This window comes from Hyaena hyaena, unplaced genomic scaffold (genome assembly GCF_003009895.1).
Source record: "Hyaena hyaena isolate Hyena2069 unplaced genomic scaffold, ASM300989v1 scaffold_394, whole genome shotgun sequence".
Classification (NCBI taxonomy): domain Eukaryota; kingdom Metazoa; phylum Chordata; class Mammalia; order Carnivora; family Hyaenidae; genus Hyaena; species Hyaena hyaena.
Window position 1 is genome coordinate 166,525 of NW_024081026.1, and position 13,230 is coordinate 179,754.

The following is a 13,230-nucleotide window of genomic DNA, read 5'->3' on the forward strand; positions in this document are numbered from 1 at the left end:
TGCTACATAGGACTCGTTTGATATGGGCCTTTGCCTTGTTATGTGCTCTGTCTATTGTGCAGAATATAGTGACTGATGTACAGTAATGTTTGTGTCAGTGAGGGTCCTGGCAGTAATGGATGCTTTCTTTGAAGATAGTTTAATGAAGAGATTATTTGCAGAGGTAGGCACGGTTTAAGATAACCAAAAATGGGTGATGAATCACCCAGAGGCCAGCAGTGATTGGAGACTGTTATCCACCCAGGGAACCGGGCAAGAGAATGGGAATTATGTTCCACAACCCAATGAGAGTTGTGGGCATGGAAGAGGAGCCCTTTAACAGGAGCTATGGTTGAAAAGAAAACATAACAGAAAGTAAATTGTACCATTACTTATGTCTTTTTCCACCTTTTGCTTTTCTGCTGATGATTCCTGTTTGAGAAGACAGTCTTTTGTGCACAGTGTATCAATCCTACTTGGCCACATAAAAGTGGGCATTGTGCTCAGAATACTTCCCTACCAAGAGATGTGGAGTTCACATACCCTGTGCTGGGTTTACCACCTTCGTGGGATTTCTTTGTTCTACTGAAGCATAGTCAGTGACTCTCACATATGCCCTCAGCTTTCAGTATTTCAGACTCCAGGGATGGTGCAGGGTGGAGAGAGGCTGGGTAGGTCCTTCTATTGCACCACCAGAGGGGTGGGTGTTTGTAGGCTCATTTCCCTTAGCTAGCCAGTGCTGGGGGCACCCATTAGCCTTAACGGACTGATGCGTACAACTGAACTGAACTTGGAAAGCATTATCCAGTGCTTAAATGTGTAGTGTTTTCCTTGGCAACTTTGATACCAAGATGCAACAGGCACAAGTGTTTGGAGTCCACTCCTGGGATTGGTAGCCTGTTCCTGGTGTTCTTTTTGACACTTCCTCTCTTTGGCGAAACCAAACCAGAAACTAGAGGGCAAGTGAGGACTTGGATAATGTGGATAAAGGGAGGCAGAAGTACAAAGCAAGTCAGAGAAGGGTGGAGAGGGAATCTGGAGGGACAGATGGAGAATAATCAACAGAGTGCTTAATACTTAATTGTTGAATTAAATTGAATATTGTTAAACACACTTTAGATTTACATATTAAAGTGAAAAATGACCAAATGCCTAATGCTTTAATGTTTCTAATATACCTCCAAATGAAAATCTCTTTGGAATTGTAGAGGCAACTGTTTGTCTTTGAGTGGTTAAAATAATAAAAATGACACAATCATGATTAATCTATAAAAACGTGAAATTAGAATAATTCAACTCTTCAAGACTATATTTCTCAAATATGCTTTTTTGAACTGTGAAAATTTGTATTATTTAATTTAGAGAAGACCAACTCATTTTCTAGGGCCTGCCTCAGAAATTACTTTTATGAATCTTCCCTTAGACAAATTTGTTTGCAGAACACTGTTCAGACTTCTGCTATACCACTTATATTCAATAATAGCTAGTTATTTTTATTGATAAAAGCAGTTCACATTTACTGTTTACTATGTGCCAACCCACTGTGCTAAGTCCTTTACATACATTATTATATTTTATCCTCGCAATAACCAGAGGACGTATACATACTGTTGTTGGTGCATGAGATGCCTCAATGGACAGAAGCTCCACAGAGGGCAGAGATCTTTATATGCCGATATTAATGTTTCTGCAGCATTTTGCTGTTGTTAGCATCCCCTGTTCTTTTAGTTGAGTACCTTTTCATATGTTTATTAGCCATTTAGATTTTTTTCTATGAAGTTCCTGACCTTTTTGCCTATGGTTCTGTTGAATTGTCTCCCTTACTAGTAATGGGGAGTAATTCTATATATGTCATTGGGTATATGCTCATTGTCTGTTATCTGTTGCAAATGACTTCGGTTCTGTGGCAAATTTAGACTTAAGTGTTAAGAACAGGTCTTATCTGGGTAGGCAAAGATAAATATTTCTAGACAGATGAAAGAATAAACAAAGTTATAAGGAAGGACAGTAAATTCACACATGAAATAGTTGAGTAGTTGGTTTGGACTGAGGTTCATTAAAGTGAACCAGTGGAAGATAAGACTGGAAATTTCAAACTATAAAGCCTCAGGGAAGCTCTAGAAAATGGCAAAAATATACCTCAACAGAATATCTTCTTTAAATCAATACTCACTTCCCTTCTGTTCAGGACAATCTGTGTAGACAACCTGAAGGAAACTTTGGAAACTATTTTCCTCTCTGGATAGCTAGCTAGCTCTAGGCTTCCTCTCCTCTGCCAGGGGAACAAAGTCTTCCTTCACTAGAGTGCCCCAGTGCTACTGCCTGGTGAAAAAGTATATCTTCGAACTAGAACTGAGGAGGAGAACCAGGGATGAACTTCCTTCATCTTGTCTATGAAGAACTTTACATTTCTGAGAGAGAGATGCTGGATATTCAAGGTAGAGCACTTTGATACCATCTCTGCAGTCTCAACTTTCATCTTACTACTTCTTCACCAGTGTGAAATGAATCCATTCTGTTAACTACTGAGATTATTCTAGATATTTTTTTTACGGTCTTTCCAGGATCTTACAGATTTACCTCTCACCACTAATCAGACAAAAACATTTCTATAGTGTCTCTTCTTAATTCTGTATCCATCAAAATTTGATTTGCCTACAAGCACCTGAAAGTAATAGTGGCCTCCAAAGATAGAATTTCATTTTTATCTTTTGTAAATAGAGGCAGTCCAGGGGTGCTGTGGCATCTCCATGATGATCTGGGACACTGTCAGTCTCCTTTCATCTCATTGCTTTTCCTTCTTTATCCAACATTGGCTGCTCCAGGTAAAATGTCTACATTTCTAGCCAGCAGGAAGAAGGAATAGAAAAGAAGGACATTTCTTCCATCCCCAAAGGACTTCTCAGAAGTTGCACATGCCACCCTGCTTGTATCTTATAAGTCAGTATTTAGTTAATATAGCCATAGTCTAAAGGAGGCTTGGAAATAAGTCTGACTAAAACTAGGAATTCCTAATCCTAGAGAAGAAAGGGGGAATAGATATTGGGGGGGGAGGGTAACCATTGAGCTCTGTTACATAAACCTCTTCTGTTTTGACTTAAATATTTTTCTGAGATGGTAAAGGAGAAAAGCATAGAATAAAATGGAGTCTATAGCCAATATAAAATGGATTTTTATCAGAATGAGCTCATAACTTTGTAGATTCTAAATTCTTGGCTTTTTTTTTTTAATATTTTTTATTTATTTCTAGGGAGAGAGAGAGAGAGAGAGAGACAGCGTGAGCAGGGGAGGGTCAGAGAGAGAAGGAGATACAGACTCTGAAATAGGCTCCAGGCTCTGAGCTGGCAGTCAGCACAGAGCCTGACGTGGGGCTCGAGCTCGAACCCACGAACCACGAGATCATGACCTAAGCGAAAGTCAGACACTTAACCGGCTAAGCCACCCAGGCGCCCCTAAATTCTTGGCTCTTAAAAATTTTTATATTGGTCTATAAAGGTTGAAATAAACTAACTTTTAAATTGTTCATAATTCTTACTAATTTTTGGCAGTTTGGCTTCTTTACTTAACATAGATCTAATGTTTTAACACATTTTAAAATATAGTAAATGCTATTGGAAATATGTACCTTTTATCTTTGTAGAAGATAAGTTATTTAACTACTATTGAGGATAATCTATAGAAAATATTTTAGCAACAGGTAACATAAAAACTCTTGGGTGGAATGAATTCAAATATATGGAAATTAAATGAAATCTAGAATAGGTTTAGTTTACTGAAAATTAGTTGATATGGTACACAGCAGGTGGAATCCCATAGACTGCAGATTTTTAAAAAAATGCTGTTCTTCACAGCAGAGTTTGAGGAAAATGTATTATTTAACATAATTATTCTCATTATTTTAAATGGTTTACTTGGGGAAAAATAAGCCAGTGTGTAAGACTGTAAGTGATAATCATTTTTTCCTTCACAGGCAGGAAGTTTGATAGCTGTCGGACTAGGTGTTGCAGCTCTTGCCTTTGCAGGTAAGATAAATAAAGCACACTTCTCAACAAATGTTGCGGGAGAAATATTTCCACATAGCTTCTATAGTGATTCATGAGGATACCCTCCATATTCCGAGGTTTGGGTTTTAAGACATTATACATTCTCATTCGTTTCTCCATTTATACTCACTAAACATTTGTCGGTGTAGCAAAAGCTAGATTAGATAAACTGTGTAGTGAAGAAAATTAACAATATAGAAGCTAGGAAAACTAGCCCCAATAGTAGTTGCTCTTCGTAGTATTTTTTTTTTCTTTTTTAGCTTGAACTATAGTGTACTTTAAAAACCTTCTTTAATATGAAGCAGTGTAAGTGATATGGGGCTCCTCTGTTTTCCCTTGATTTGTTGTTCTTGGTTTTTTTTGCAGCAAGATTACACATTTCCTGAACTGTCACTTTTTTTGATGAGCATAGTTATTCCCTGTAATGTATTACTTCGTTTTTTTAAACACATTGGTGTAATCTCTTCTGTAAACCTGAGAGAATTTCTTTTACTGCCCAGATCACCAAAGAATAATTATAAAAATTTAAGGCAAAATTGCTGTCTCTTCCAGTTGTAAATGGAAATTGCATAGCTGTTTCCTAATCAGGTGTTAATCTGAGAGCATTTCTCGTTGATCAAGATTTACATTTTTTTATCATTTGTGTCTCTTAAGTTTCATGGATTTGATCTTGTTTGTCGGATCTTCTTTTTAAGTGAAGTTACATTCCATTGTGGTTATATGGAGTTAGTAAGATACAATAGAAAAATGAGACATAAAAGAGTTTTGTTTTGTCTTATATGGTATTTAATTTCACACAACTCTCTTAAGGCACCTTAAACGTACATAAACACTTAAAAATCAAGAAGATCAGTGGTGCAGGTTCTCTTGGTCTTTGTGCCATCAGCATCTTGTGTCTCCTCATTACGACTGTACTGAAGTTTTCTTTTTTTTTTTTTAATTTTTTTTAATGTTTTTATTGATTTCTAGGAGAGAGAGAGAGAGAGACAGCATGAGCAGGGGAGGGTCAGAGAGAGAGGGAATCACAGACTGAAACAGGCTCCAGGCTCTGAGCTGGCAGTCAGCACAGAGCCTGACGTGGGGCTCGAACCCATGAACCGCGAGATCATGACCTAAGCGAAAGCCGTACGCTTAACCGACTGAGCCACCCAGGCGCCCCTGTACTGAAGTTTTCTGAGAAAACCATCATCCAAAAAGGAATTCTGACAAACTCGCGCAGAAACATGAAACAATTTTAGTATTAACTATTATAGCAGAATTGGTATAGTTACTTTAAAATTCAAATGTAGGATTTTTATTTGAAATTAAAGACAGATGCTGTACTTTTGCCAGGGTCTTCTTTCTAAAATGAGAATTGATGTGTGTATTGTGTACATGCTGTTGCCAAGTTCTTATTACTAACTAGAACATTAATAGCAGGCAGCTCTCTTCCAGAGCCAAATACAGCTGAATCATGGAATTTAGGAGAAAGTACACTTACCCTTGTTGGAACTAGGTCTTCTGGCTTATGGTTAAAGTAAACCTCCAGATGTCACTTATGGACGCCTTTACCTGCTTTTTACATTGAGACTGCCTATATGTGCTTTTAAATTTTAAGTTTTGAGATAATTAAAAAGCTGTATTGTGTACTGTTGTAGAAGCAGATGGAATTTGACATCTGTGGGATAAGAGACTCGGATGAGTTAGGCTCTCAGTTACTCAGTGTCACTTATTTAACTTATTTAATTTCCGTTTATTTAATGCTCTCCTGGATCTCAAGAACTTTTTATTTTCTATGTGGATTGACTATTTCCCATCTCCCATTTCTAGCGTCCTACTTTCCACATGTCGTTTGCACAGGAATAACAGTGTGTTTAGACAGGTAGCTTCTATGAGGTGTGTGTAATTGAGCTTTCCCAGTGGAAATCTTGATTTGCAAAGAAGGTTATGGTTGGAAATTGAATAAAATCCAGGGTGTCATAACGGGTTTTCTAGCAAGACTTTTGGGAAGAGAGACACTACTATTAATAGGTACATATGCTGATTAGGGTACGAAAGGTAAATTGGCCAGGTAATATTTTATTCTTGTTCTGTGCTCTCAAAATAGTTTGGGACCTGTTTCACTATTGAAGACTCAAAGGAGTTTTAGTTATTAGGATACCTAAGAAAAGAAAACACTGAAATAAAATATGCTTTTAGGAGAATTGTTAAATTTGGTGAGAAATTGACAGTAAATATCTTTGGTAAATATTTCTTATATTGTTGCTTTTTCCTTTATAGATAATTCCATTGAAATTGTTCCTGTGTTGTACAGATCCTAAATAGTATTTGTTTCCTAAGTATTTCAAAGTGATTTTCACTGGGAAAATCAATACAAATAACCAGATGTGCGAATATACACATACATAAAAGGACTTTATAATTTATTATAGAAAGAGTATTAGGATCTTATTTTTTGTTACCTATCATATTATATAAATAGAAGATATTACATATAAACATTGACATTTTCTGATTTTATAATCATGAATTAGAACTTGATAAATTTAATAACTGTTTCTTTTTATTTTATTTTTTATTTTAGAGACAGAATGTGTCAGCCAGGGAGAGGGGCAGAGGGAGAAAGAGAATCACAAGCAGATTTTATGCTCAGCACGGAGCCCAAGACAAGGGCTCAATCCCATGACCCTGGGATCACAACCTGACCTGAAATCAAAAGTCGCATGCTTAACCAGCTGAGCCACTCAGGCCTCCCTAAATTTAATAACTATCTTAATTACGTTAAAATGAAATGCCTCCTGCATTCAATAAATTAGAAATTTGAAAAGATAGGACTTTCTGGTAAATTTTCAAATAGTTGTTGAAATAACATATAGAAAAGCTATCAATAAATATTGTAATTACTACTTTGTGAATATTGTCTTTGATTATAGAAAATATGTTTGCTACTATTCCTGTTATTTTTTAGGTCGCTATGCATTTCAGATCTGGAAACCTCTAGAACAAGTAATCACAGAAACGGCAAAGAAGATTTCCACTCCTGTGAGTTAAAGATGGCTTTAGTGAGAAGGCTTGTTTTGATTTTTGTTTATATGCCATACTTGATAGTAATTAAGAAAATGTCTTAGATTTTTCAAGATTTGTAGTTTATTGTCTTCATGATACCATTGGGGCATTTGTCTATTTATTGATTTGTCTTAGTCTCTTAGTCATGTTATTTTTATTTCTAACCTTATTCCTGCTTTCGACATCTAATTATTATATCTCTCTTAGTATTACACCAACTTTGAGGTAATTTATCTTCATTGTTTAGTTAATATTAATTCTTTTAGTGATTGTTTATATTAATCCTTGTGGTAGAAGCTGGGTATAGTTGATGAACAAAACAGACAAGTTCCTTGCTCTGGTAGAGCTTACCCAAGAGTTTATTTCATCATAAAATTTGAAATTGGTCCCCATGTACCACTGCCTGATCATTTCAAACACAAAATTACAAGATTCCAATCCTGAAATCCTGTGGGGCTTACGCATTCATCTATAGGCATTGTAGCTACCCTACTGAGCTAAATGTAGGTGAAGAATGAATGATAGTAGATATCTAAAAGCTACAGTGTAGTGAACTGGTTTGTAACTACTGGACACAGTGCAAAGAAAACTCACTGAAGCACTGCAGCATAAACATGGACTTAGGAAATAGAATCACATATGGGATAGATCAGCTTGGCTTACAGCAATTTGAGAATGAATGGCTTGTTTTAGCAAAGGCATTACAGGCTTGTGAGGCTTAGTTAGCCATGAACAATGACCACACTTTCAAAGGATGACATACTGACAATTAAACTTAGGTCCAAAAGAATTGCAAGTGATTTTGCAGACCTATAAATATATGTCTGTGATTAGAAGGAGCATGTGTTTCTCTTCTTCTGTGTTCCTATTTATATTTTATTTGGCTACAGTATTAATAGGTATTTAGCATTCATTCAGTAAATAGTCATTAAGCTCCTTCTACATGCCAGACATTTTCATGGAGAGTGGGGTATAGTCATGGACCATACAAAGACATTGCCCTTAGGAGTGTTTATTTTAGTGGACACAGGCAGTTAACAAGTGAATGAATAAGTAAAATACATAATATGTAGAAGTGTTGACTGCTTTTAAGAAAACTAAATCAGGATAGGAGGTTAAAGAATAGCAGCAGAGAGGAATCAATATTAGATGGGTCAGGGAAGGCCTCACTGAAAAGATGAGAGAGCAGATGTGAATCTCTGAAGAAAGAGCTATCTTGGGAGTAAAGCACTGCTGAGGTCCTGAAGTGGAAGTGAGCTTTGCAGCAAGAATAACTCCAGTGAAGTATGCAAAGGGAATAGTGGTAGAATAGGGCCCAGATCATTTGAAGCCCAATAGACTATGATAAAACTGCCAATTTTACTTTAAGTATAATAATGGAAAGCTTTTGGAAGGTTTTGAGCATGGGTGCAATGTGATTTGCATTTTAGATGATCACTTTGCCTGCTGCATGGAGGGTAGACAAGAACGAGCCAGGGTAAAAGTCAATCCAGTTAAGAGGGTATTGAGATACTCCAGGTAATAGATAATGGCAGCTTGAAATACAGGAATGGAAATAGTGGTGTAGTTCTATTGAATGTTATTTATGTCTTTACATAAGTTTAAAAATAATGAATGGAGAGAATTCAGAGATTATTTTTCTTCTGTTAAGGTGATTTTCAGTATATATATATGTATAATATAATATTATATATGTATATAAACTATATGTGTAAATAAAGATTCTAAAGTTTTGTAGAGCTATATTATTTAACATTGTAAGGAAGAGAGAGCAAGAAAATGAGAAAATTTTCACTGCTCTGTGGAGGCTCACGGATAAGGTAGAATAATTTAAGAGATTGTCATGGGTGTACTAAATAGAGAAATAATATATCCCTCTTTCCTTCTCTTTTCTGGGCTTGAGTTAAGAAATAGTTTTTGATAAATCTGGCCCTGTTTCCCCCTACAAAGTAGTACTCTTGCCGTTTGCATGGAAAATATTTCTTAGAACATCTTTATCATCATCACCGTCATCATAATTATACCTCTGTGAAGATAAGAGTATTTTAAACAATTTGTTAAATATTAATAATTCTAGGAAACCTGAGAAATTAAATATGTGCTCTCTTGACACTAGTGATTCCAAAAAGTCAAACTTCATAAAACACAGCATTTACAATGTTTTGGCTGTTGTAAATAATGATTCATTATTAAACCAAATAGAGTTGTTAAAAGAGAGGAATCTGTAATTGTGTCCTACTAAATCTCTGTCACTCAAAGAAAGCATTCAAGGTTCAAGCTTCTATGTTTATAAAAACAATTTTTTTTAAATGTTTATTTATCTTTGAGAGAGAGACAGAACATGAGTGGGGAAGGGGCAGAAAGAGAGGGAGACACAGAATCTGAAGGAGCGTCCAGGCTCTGAGCTATTAGCACAGAGCCCCATGTGAGGCTTGAACTCATGAAACTTGAGATCATAACGTGAGTCGAAGTCAGATGCTTAACTGACTGAGCCACCCAGGCACCCATCTATGGGTTCTTTTTAAATTTCTTCTGGAAGTTTGTTTTTTGTGTGCTTTATTTAACATCATCTTGTTCTTAAATCTCATCTTGGTTTTCCCCCATTTTTCTGGAGTACTGTACTGCTTGGAGTACTTTTTCCATATGGAATGCATGGATGGTAAACATTTTAAGTTCTTGTCTGCTAAACAGTTTGTTTCTTTTGCTCTCATTGTTAATCATCAGCTGCTGGCTCCTTGGAAATCTGGTGGAGCCAGTATGAGGGAAGGACAGAAATTTCTGCTCAGTGGGCGCCTGGCTGGCTCAGTCAGTGGAGCCTGCAACTCTTGATCTATGGATCATGAGACTGAGCTCATGTTGGGTGTAGATTACTTAAAAAGAAAAAAAAAAATCTCTGCTCAGACTGAACCTCAGTGCCCATGTACATACTTTCCTGTATACTCAGCCACATTTTCTGGTGCACTGAGACTCTCAGCCAGAGTTTCTGGAGTTCTCATTCTTACTCCTTTGTAAACAGCCTGTTTTGGTTTTCTTTTGTTGTTTGTGTTTTAGATTTTTAGGTTTTTGATAATTTTTATTTGTTTTTTTTTTTAATTCTGGAAGTTTTGGGGTTTATTTTCCTTTATTACTGATATTCTGAAGTTTCACGGATATTCTCAGTAAGACTTATGTGAACATTTCCTATTTTTATTCTGGAAGATTCTCTATACTTTTTCTTCAGTTATTTTTTTCCTTATATTTTCTCTCTTTTCTGTTCCTGGAACTCTTACTAGAGACACATTGGACCTCTGAGTCTATCCTTTATGTCTCTGAACAGTTTCTTTCTTATTTTTCATCTTCTTTTTGTTTTACATTCCACAGTATTTCCATAGCTTATCTTCCAGATCACCAGATTGATTTTTAGCAATGGCCAGTCTGTTTTTTTAATCTATCACTAGATTTTTTTACTATATATATATATACATATATAATATTATATATTATACATATATAATATTATATATTATACATATATAATATTATATATTATACATATATAATATGTATTATATTATTATATATAATATATCTAAATTAAAATTACTTTTTAAATTAATATATTAAATATTAATATTTAATAAAATTTCCATCTTAATCTTTTATGGATATAAGATACTAATTCAAAAATTGTGAAGTCCTCTTCTGCTTTCTGATTTACCTCCTTCCTCCAAAAGCCAGGTGTTACTTATTCATCTTTGTTCTGTTTTTCCCTCCCATGGTATTGGATTTGTTCAAACATCTGATAATCCTTGGTTATTGATGTATGTTTGTGAAGACTAAGTTGAATAATACAAGTGGCCTTTTCTTAACAGTTTGGTAAACTCACTATTTATTAATAATTTTTTATTGCTTATTTATTCATTAAAAAATTTTTTTAATGTTTTTATTTATGTCTGAGAGATAGAGAGAGTCTGAGCAGGGGAGGGTCAGAGAGATAGGGAGACACAGAATCTGAAGCAGGCTCCAGGCTCTGAGCTAGCTGTCAGCACAGAGCCTGATGTGGGGCTTGAACCCACAAACCGTGAGATCATGACCTGAGCCGAAGTCGAACACTTAACCGACTGAGCCATCCAGGCGCCCCAATGTTTATGTATTTTGGAGAGACAAAGCATGAGCAGGGGAGAGGCAGAGAGAGGGAGACACAGAATCCTAAGCAGGCTGCAGGCTCTGACCTGTCAGCACAGAGCCCTATGTGGGGCTTGAGCTCACAAACTCTGAGTTCATGACCTGAGCCAAAGTTGGATGCTTTAATGGACTGAGCCACCCAGGCGCTCCTGTAAACTCACTTTAATTGAACAAGAAAGAATATTGATAGTGGGCTGTGAATACAAAGATGGTTTGTGTCAACAGGCATGTTTTCCAAAGCAAGGAGCCCAGAGGCAGGCTTGAGACCTCCAGACAGAGGTTGAGGAGATGGAGCACTGTGTGCATTTCATTCCTTGCCACAACTGTCCCCCTCGCTGGCCTTCTGGGTTCTGTAATGGGATCTGCTAGTACTCTTCTTTGCTTCTGTTGGGACCTACTGCCCACAATGAGATACATCTCAGGCAAGTAGTTGTTTTTCTTAGCCGGAGGGCGAAAATGGCAGGCGGTAGCCCCTTATGCTCTGTGTTAATGGAGTTAGAAATGGCCATCTCTGCTGTTCTGGTTTAATTAATTATCCTGATGTCATATTTGTTGACTCTAAAGTTAGTGTTTTTATTTTATTTCATTTCATTTCATTTCATTTCATTTCATTTCATTTCATTTCATTATTTTATTTTATTTATTTTTTAAATTCCCTGAGAAGGGTTTTCTTCTTTCCTCTGGTGTTTGAAGCTGCAGTGATTTTTTTTTTTTAATATCTTTAACTGTAATCTTATCTGTTTTCAAGCTTTCTGGTTTGCTGCTTATGTCATTTCTTATTTTCTAGGCCCAATATAGACTTTTACTTTTAAAAATATCTCTCTTCTTATTTCAGATGCACTTTAGAAAGCAAAAGACCATTTTTTTTTTTTTACGAATAGTTTATTGTCAAATTAGTTTCCACATAACACTCAGTGCTCATCCCCACAAGTGCCCTCCTCCATGCCCATCCCCCCTCCCCCCCACATCCATCAGTCCTCAGTTTTTGTCAGCATTCAAGAGTCTCTCATGGTTTGCCTCTCTCCCTTTCCCCCACCATTTCCCCCCTTCTTCTCCCCCTTGTTCCTCCGTCAAGTTCCTCCTAATCCTCCTATACGTGCAAACATATGATATTTGTCCTTCTCTGCCTGACTTATTTCGCTCAGCATAACACCCTCAAGGTCCATCCATGTTGCTACACATGGCCAGATTTCATTGTTTCTCATTGCCATGTAGTATTCCATGGTATAGATAAACCACATCTTCTTGATCCATTCATCTGTTGATGGACACTTAGGCTCGCAAAAGACCTTTTTTATTCAATCTTCTGTTTTGAATCAGTACTTTTTTGCTTGACCTTTCATATATTAATATATATTAATATCTGTTATAAACTCAGGTAATGTTTAACTACCCCTAATTTATTTCTGGGGAAGAAACCCCAGTCTTTCATCTCCTTTTGATTGAGGCTTTTATTTTTCTATTTGTGAAAATGTCCTTTTATTTGAATACCATTTTTTTAAATTGGGACTTTGTTTTATGGTTAAATGAAATTCATGGGAACACCGCACATTAAAATCATACCTCTGTGGCTCTATAAATGAAATAGATTATTAAAAATAATAGATTATAGTTTATGGTAAATATATTTCTTCTCTTAAGATTATGAAATGATATAGTTCTTTGGTTTGTTTGGAGGGCTTTTGTATTTTAAGCTCTTGGCTGAGTGAATTAATGAAGTTTTGTTGAACTTGTGTCATTTCACATCTCCTTTGATAATAGCATTTAATGCTAATTTTAGAAGGAAAATAATTTTGAGGTATGTTGTTTATATATATACTTTATAGATAGAATAACACAAAATATTAATGTGTAAGGCTCAGGGTATATTTCAAATAGCAGCATAAAAGTCGTGGAATCCTGTTTCTGTACTTGTAACCATTTACTCTATTTGATGGAGTTTTTTTATAGTTAAAACTATTCCTTATAGATATGCGGAGATTAACTTACTCATAAGCAG

The 13,230-nt window shown here is 35.9% G+C and overlaps 1 protein-coding gene across 1 annotated transcript in view; it reads left to right on the plus strand.

The window, feature by feature from the left end:
* The window catches only part of DNAJC15 (DnaJ heat shock protein family (Hsp40) member C15), a 66,226-nt gene that overhangs the window by 23,938 nt on the left and 29,058 nt on the right, over nt 1-13,230 (plus strand). Inside the window, exons 2-3 of the mRNA XM_039251556.1 lie at nt 3,950-4,001; nt 6,970-7,043. Of these exons, the coding sequence (XP_039107487.1) occupies nt 3,950-4,001; nt 6,970-7,043 (126 nt within the window). The remainder of the gene's footprint in view (nt 1-3,949; nt 4,002-6,969; nt 7,044-13,230) is intronic.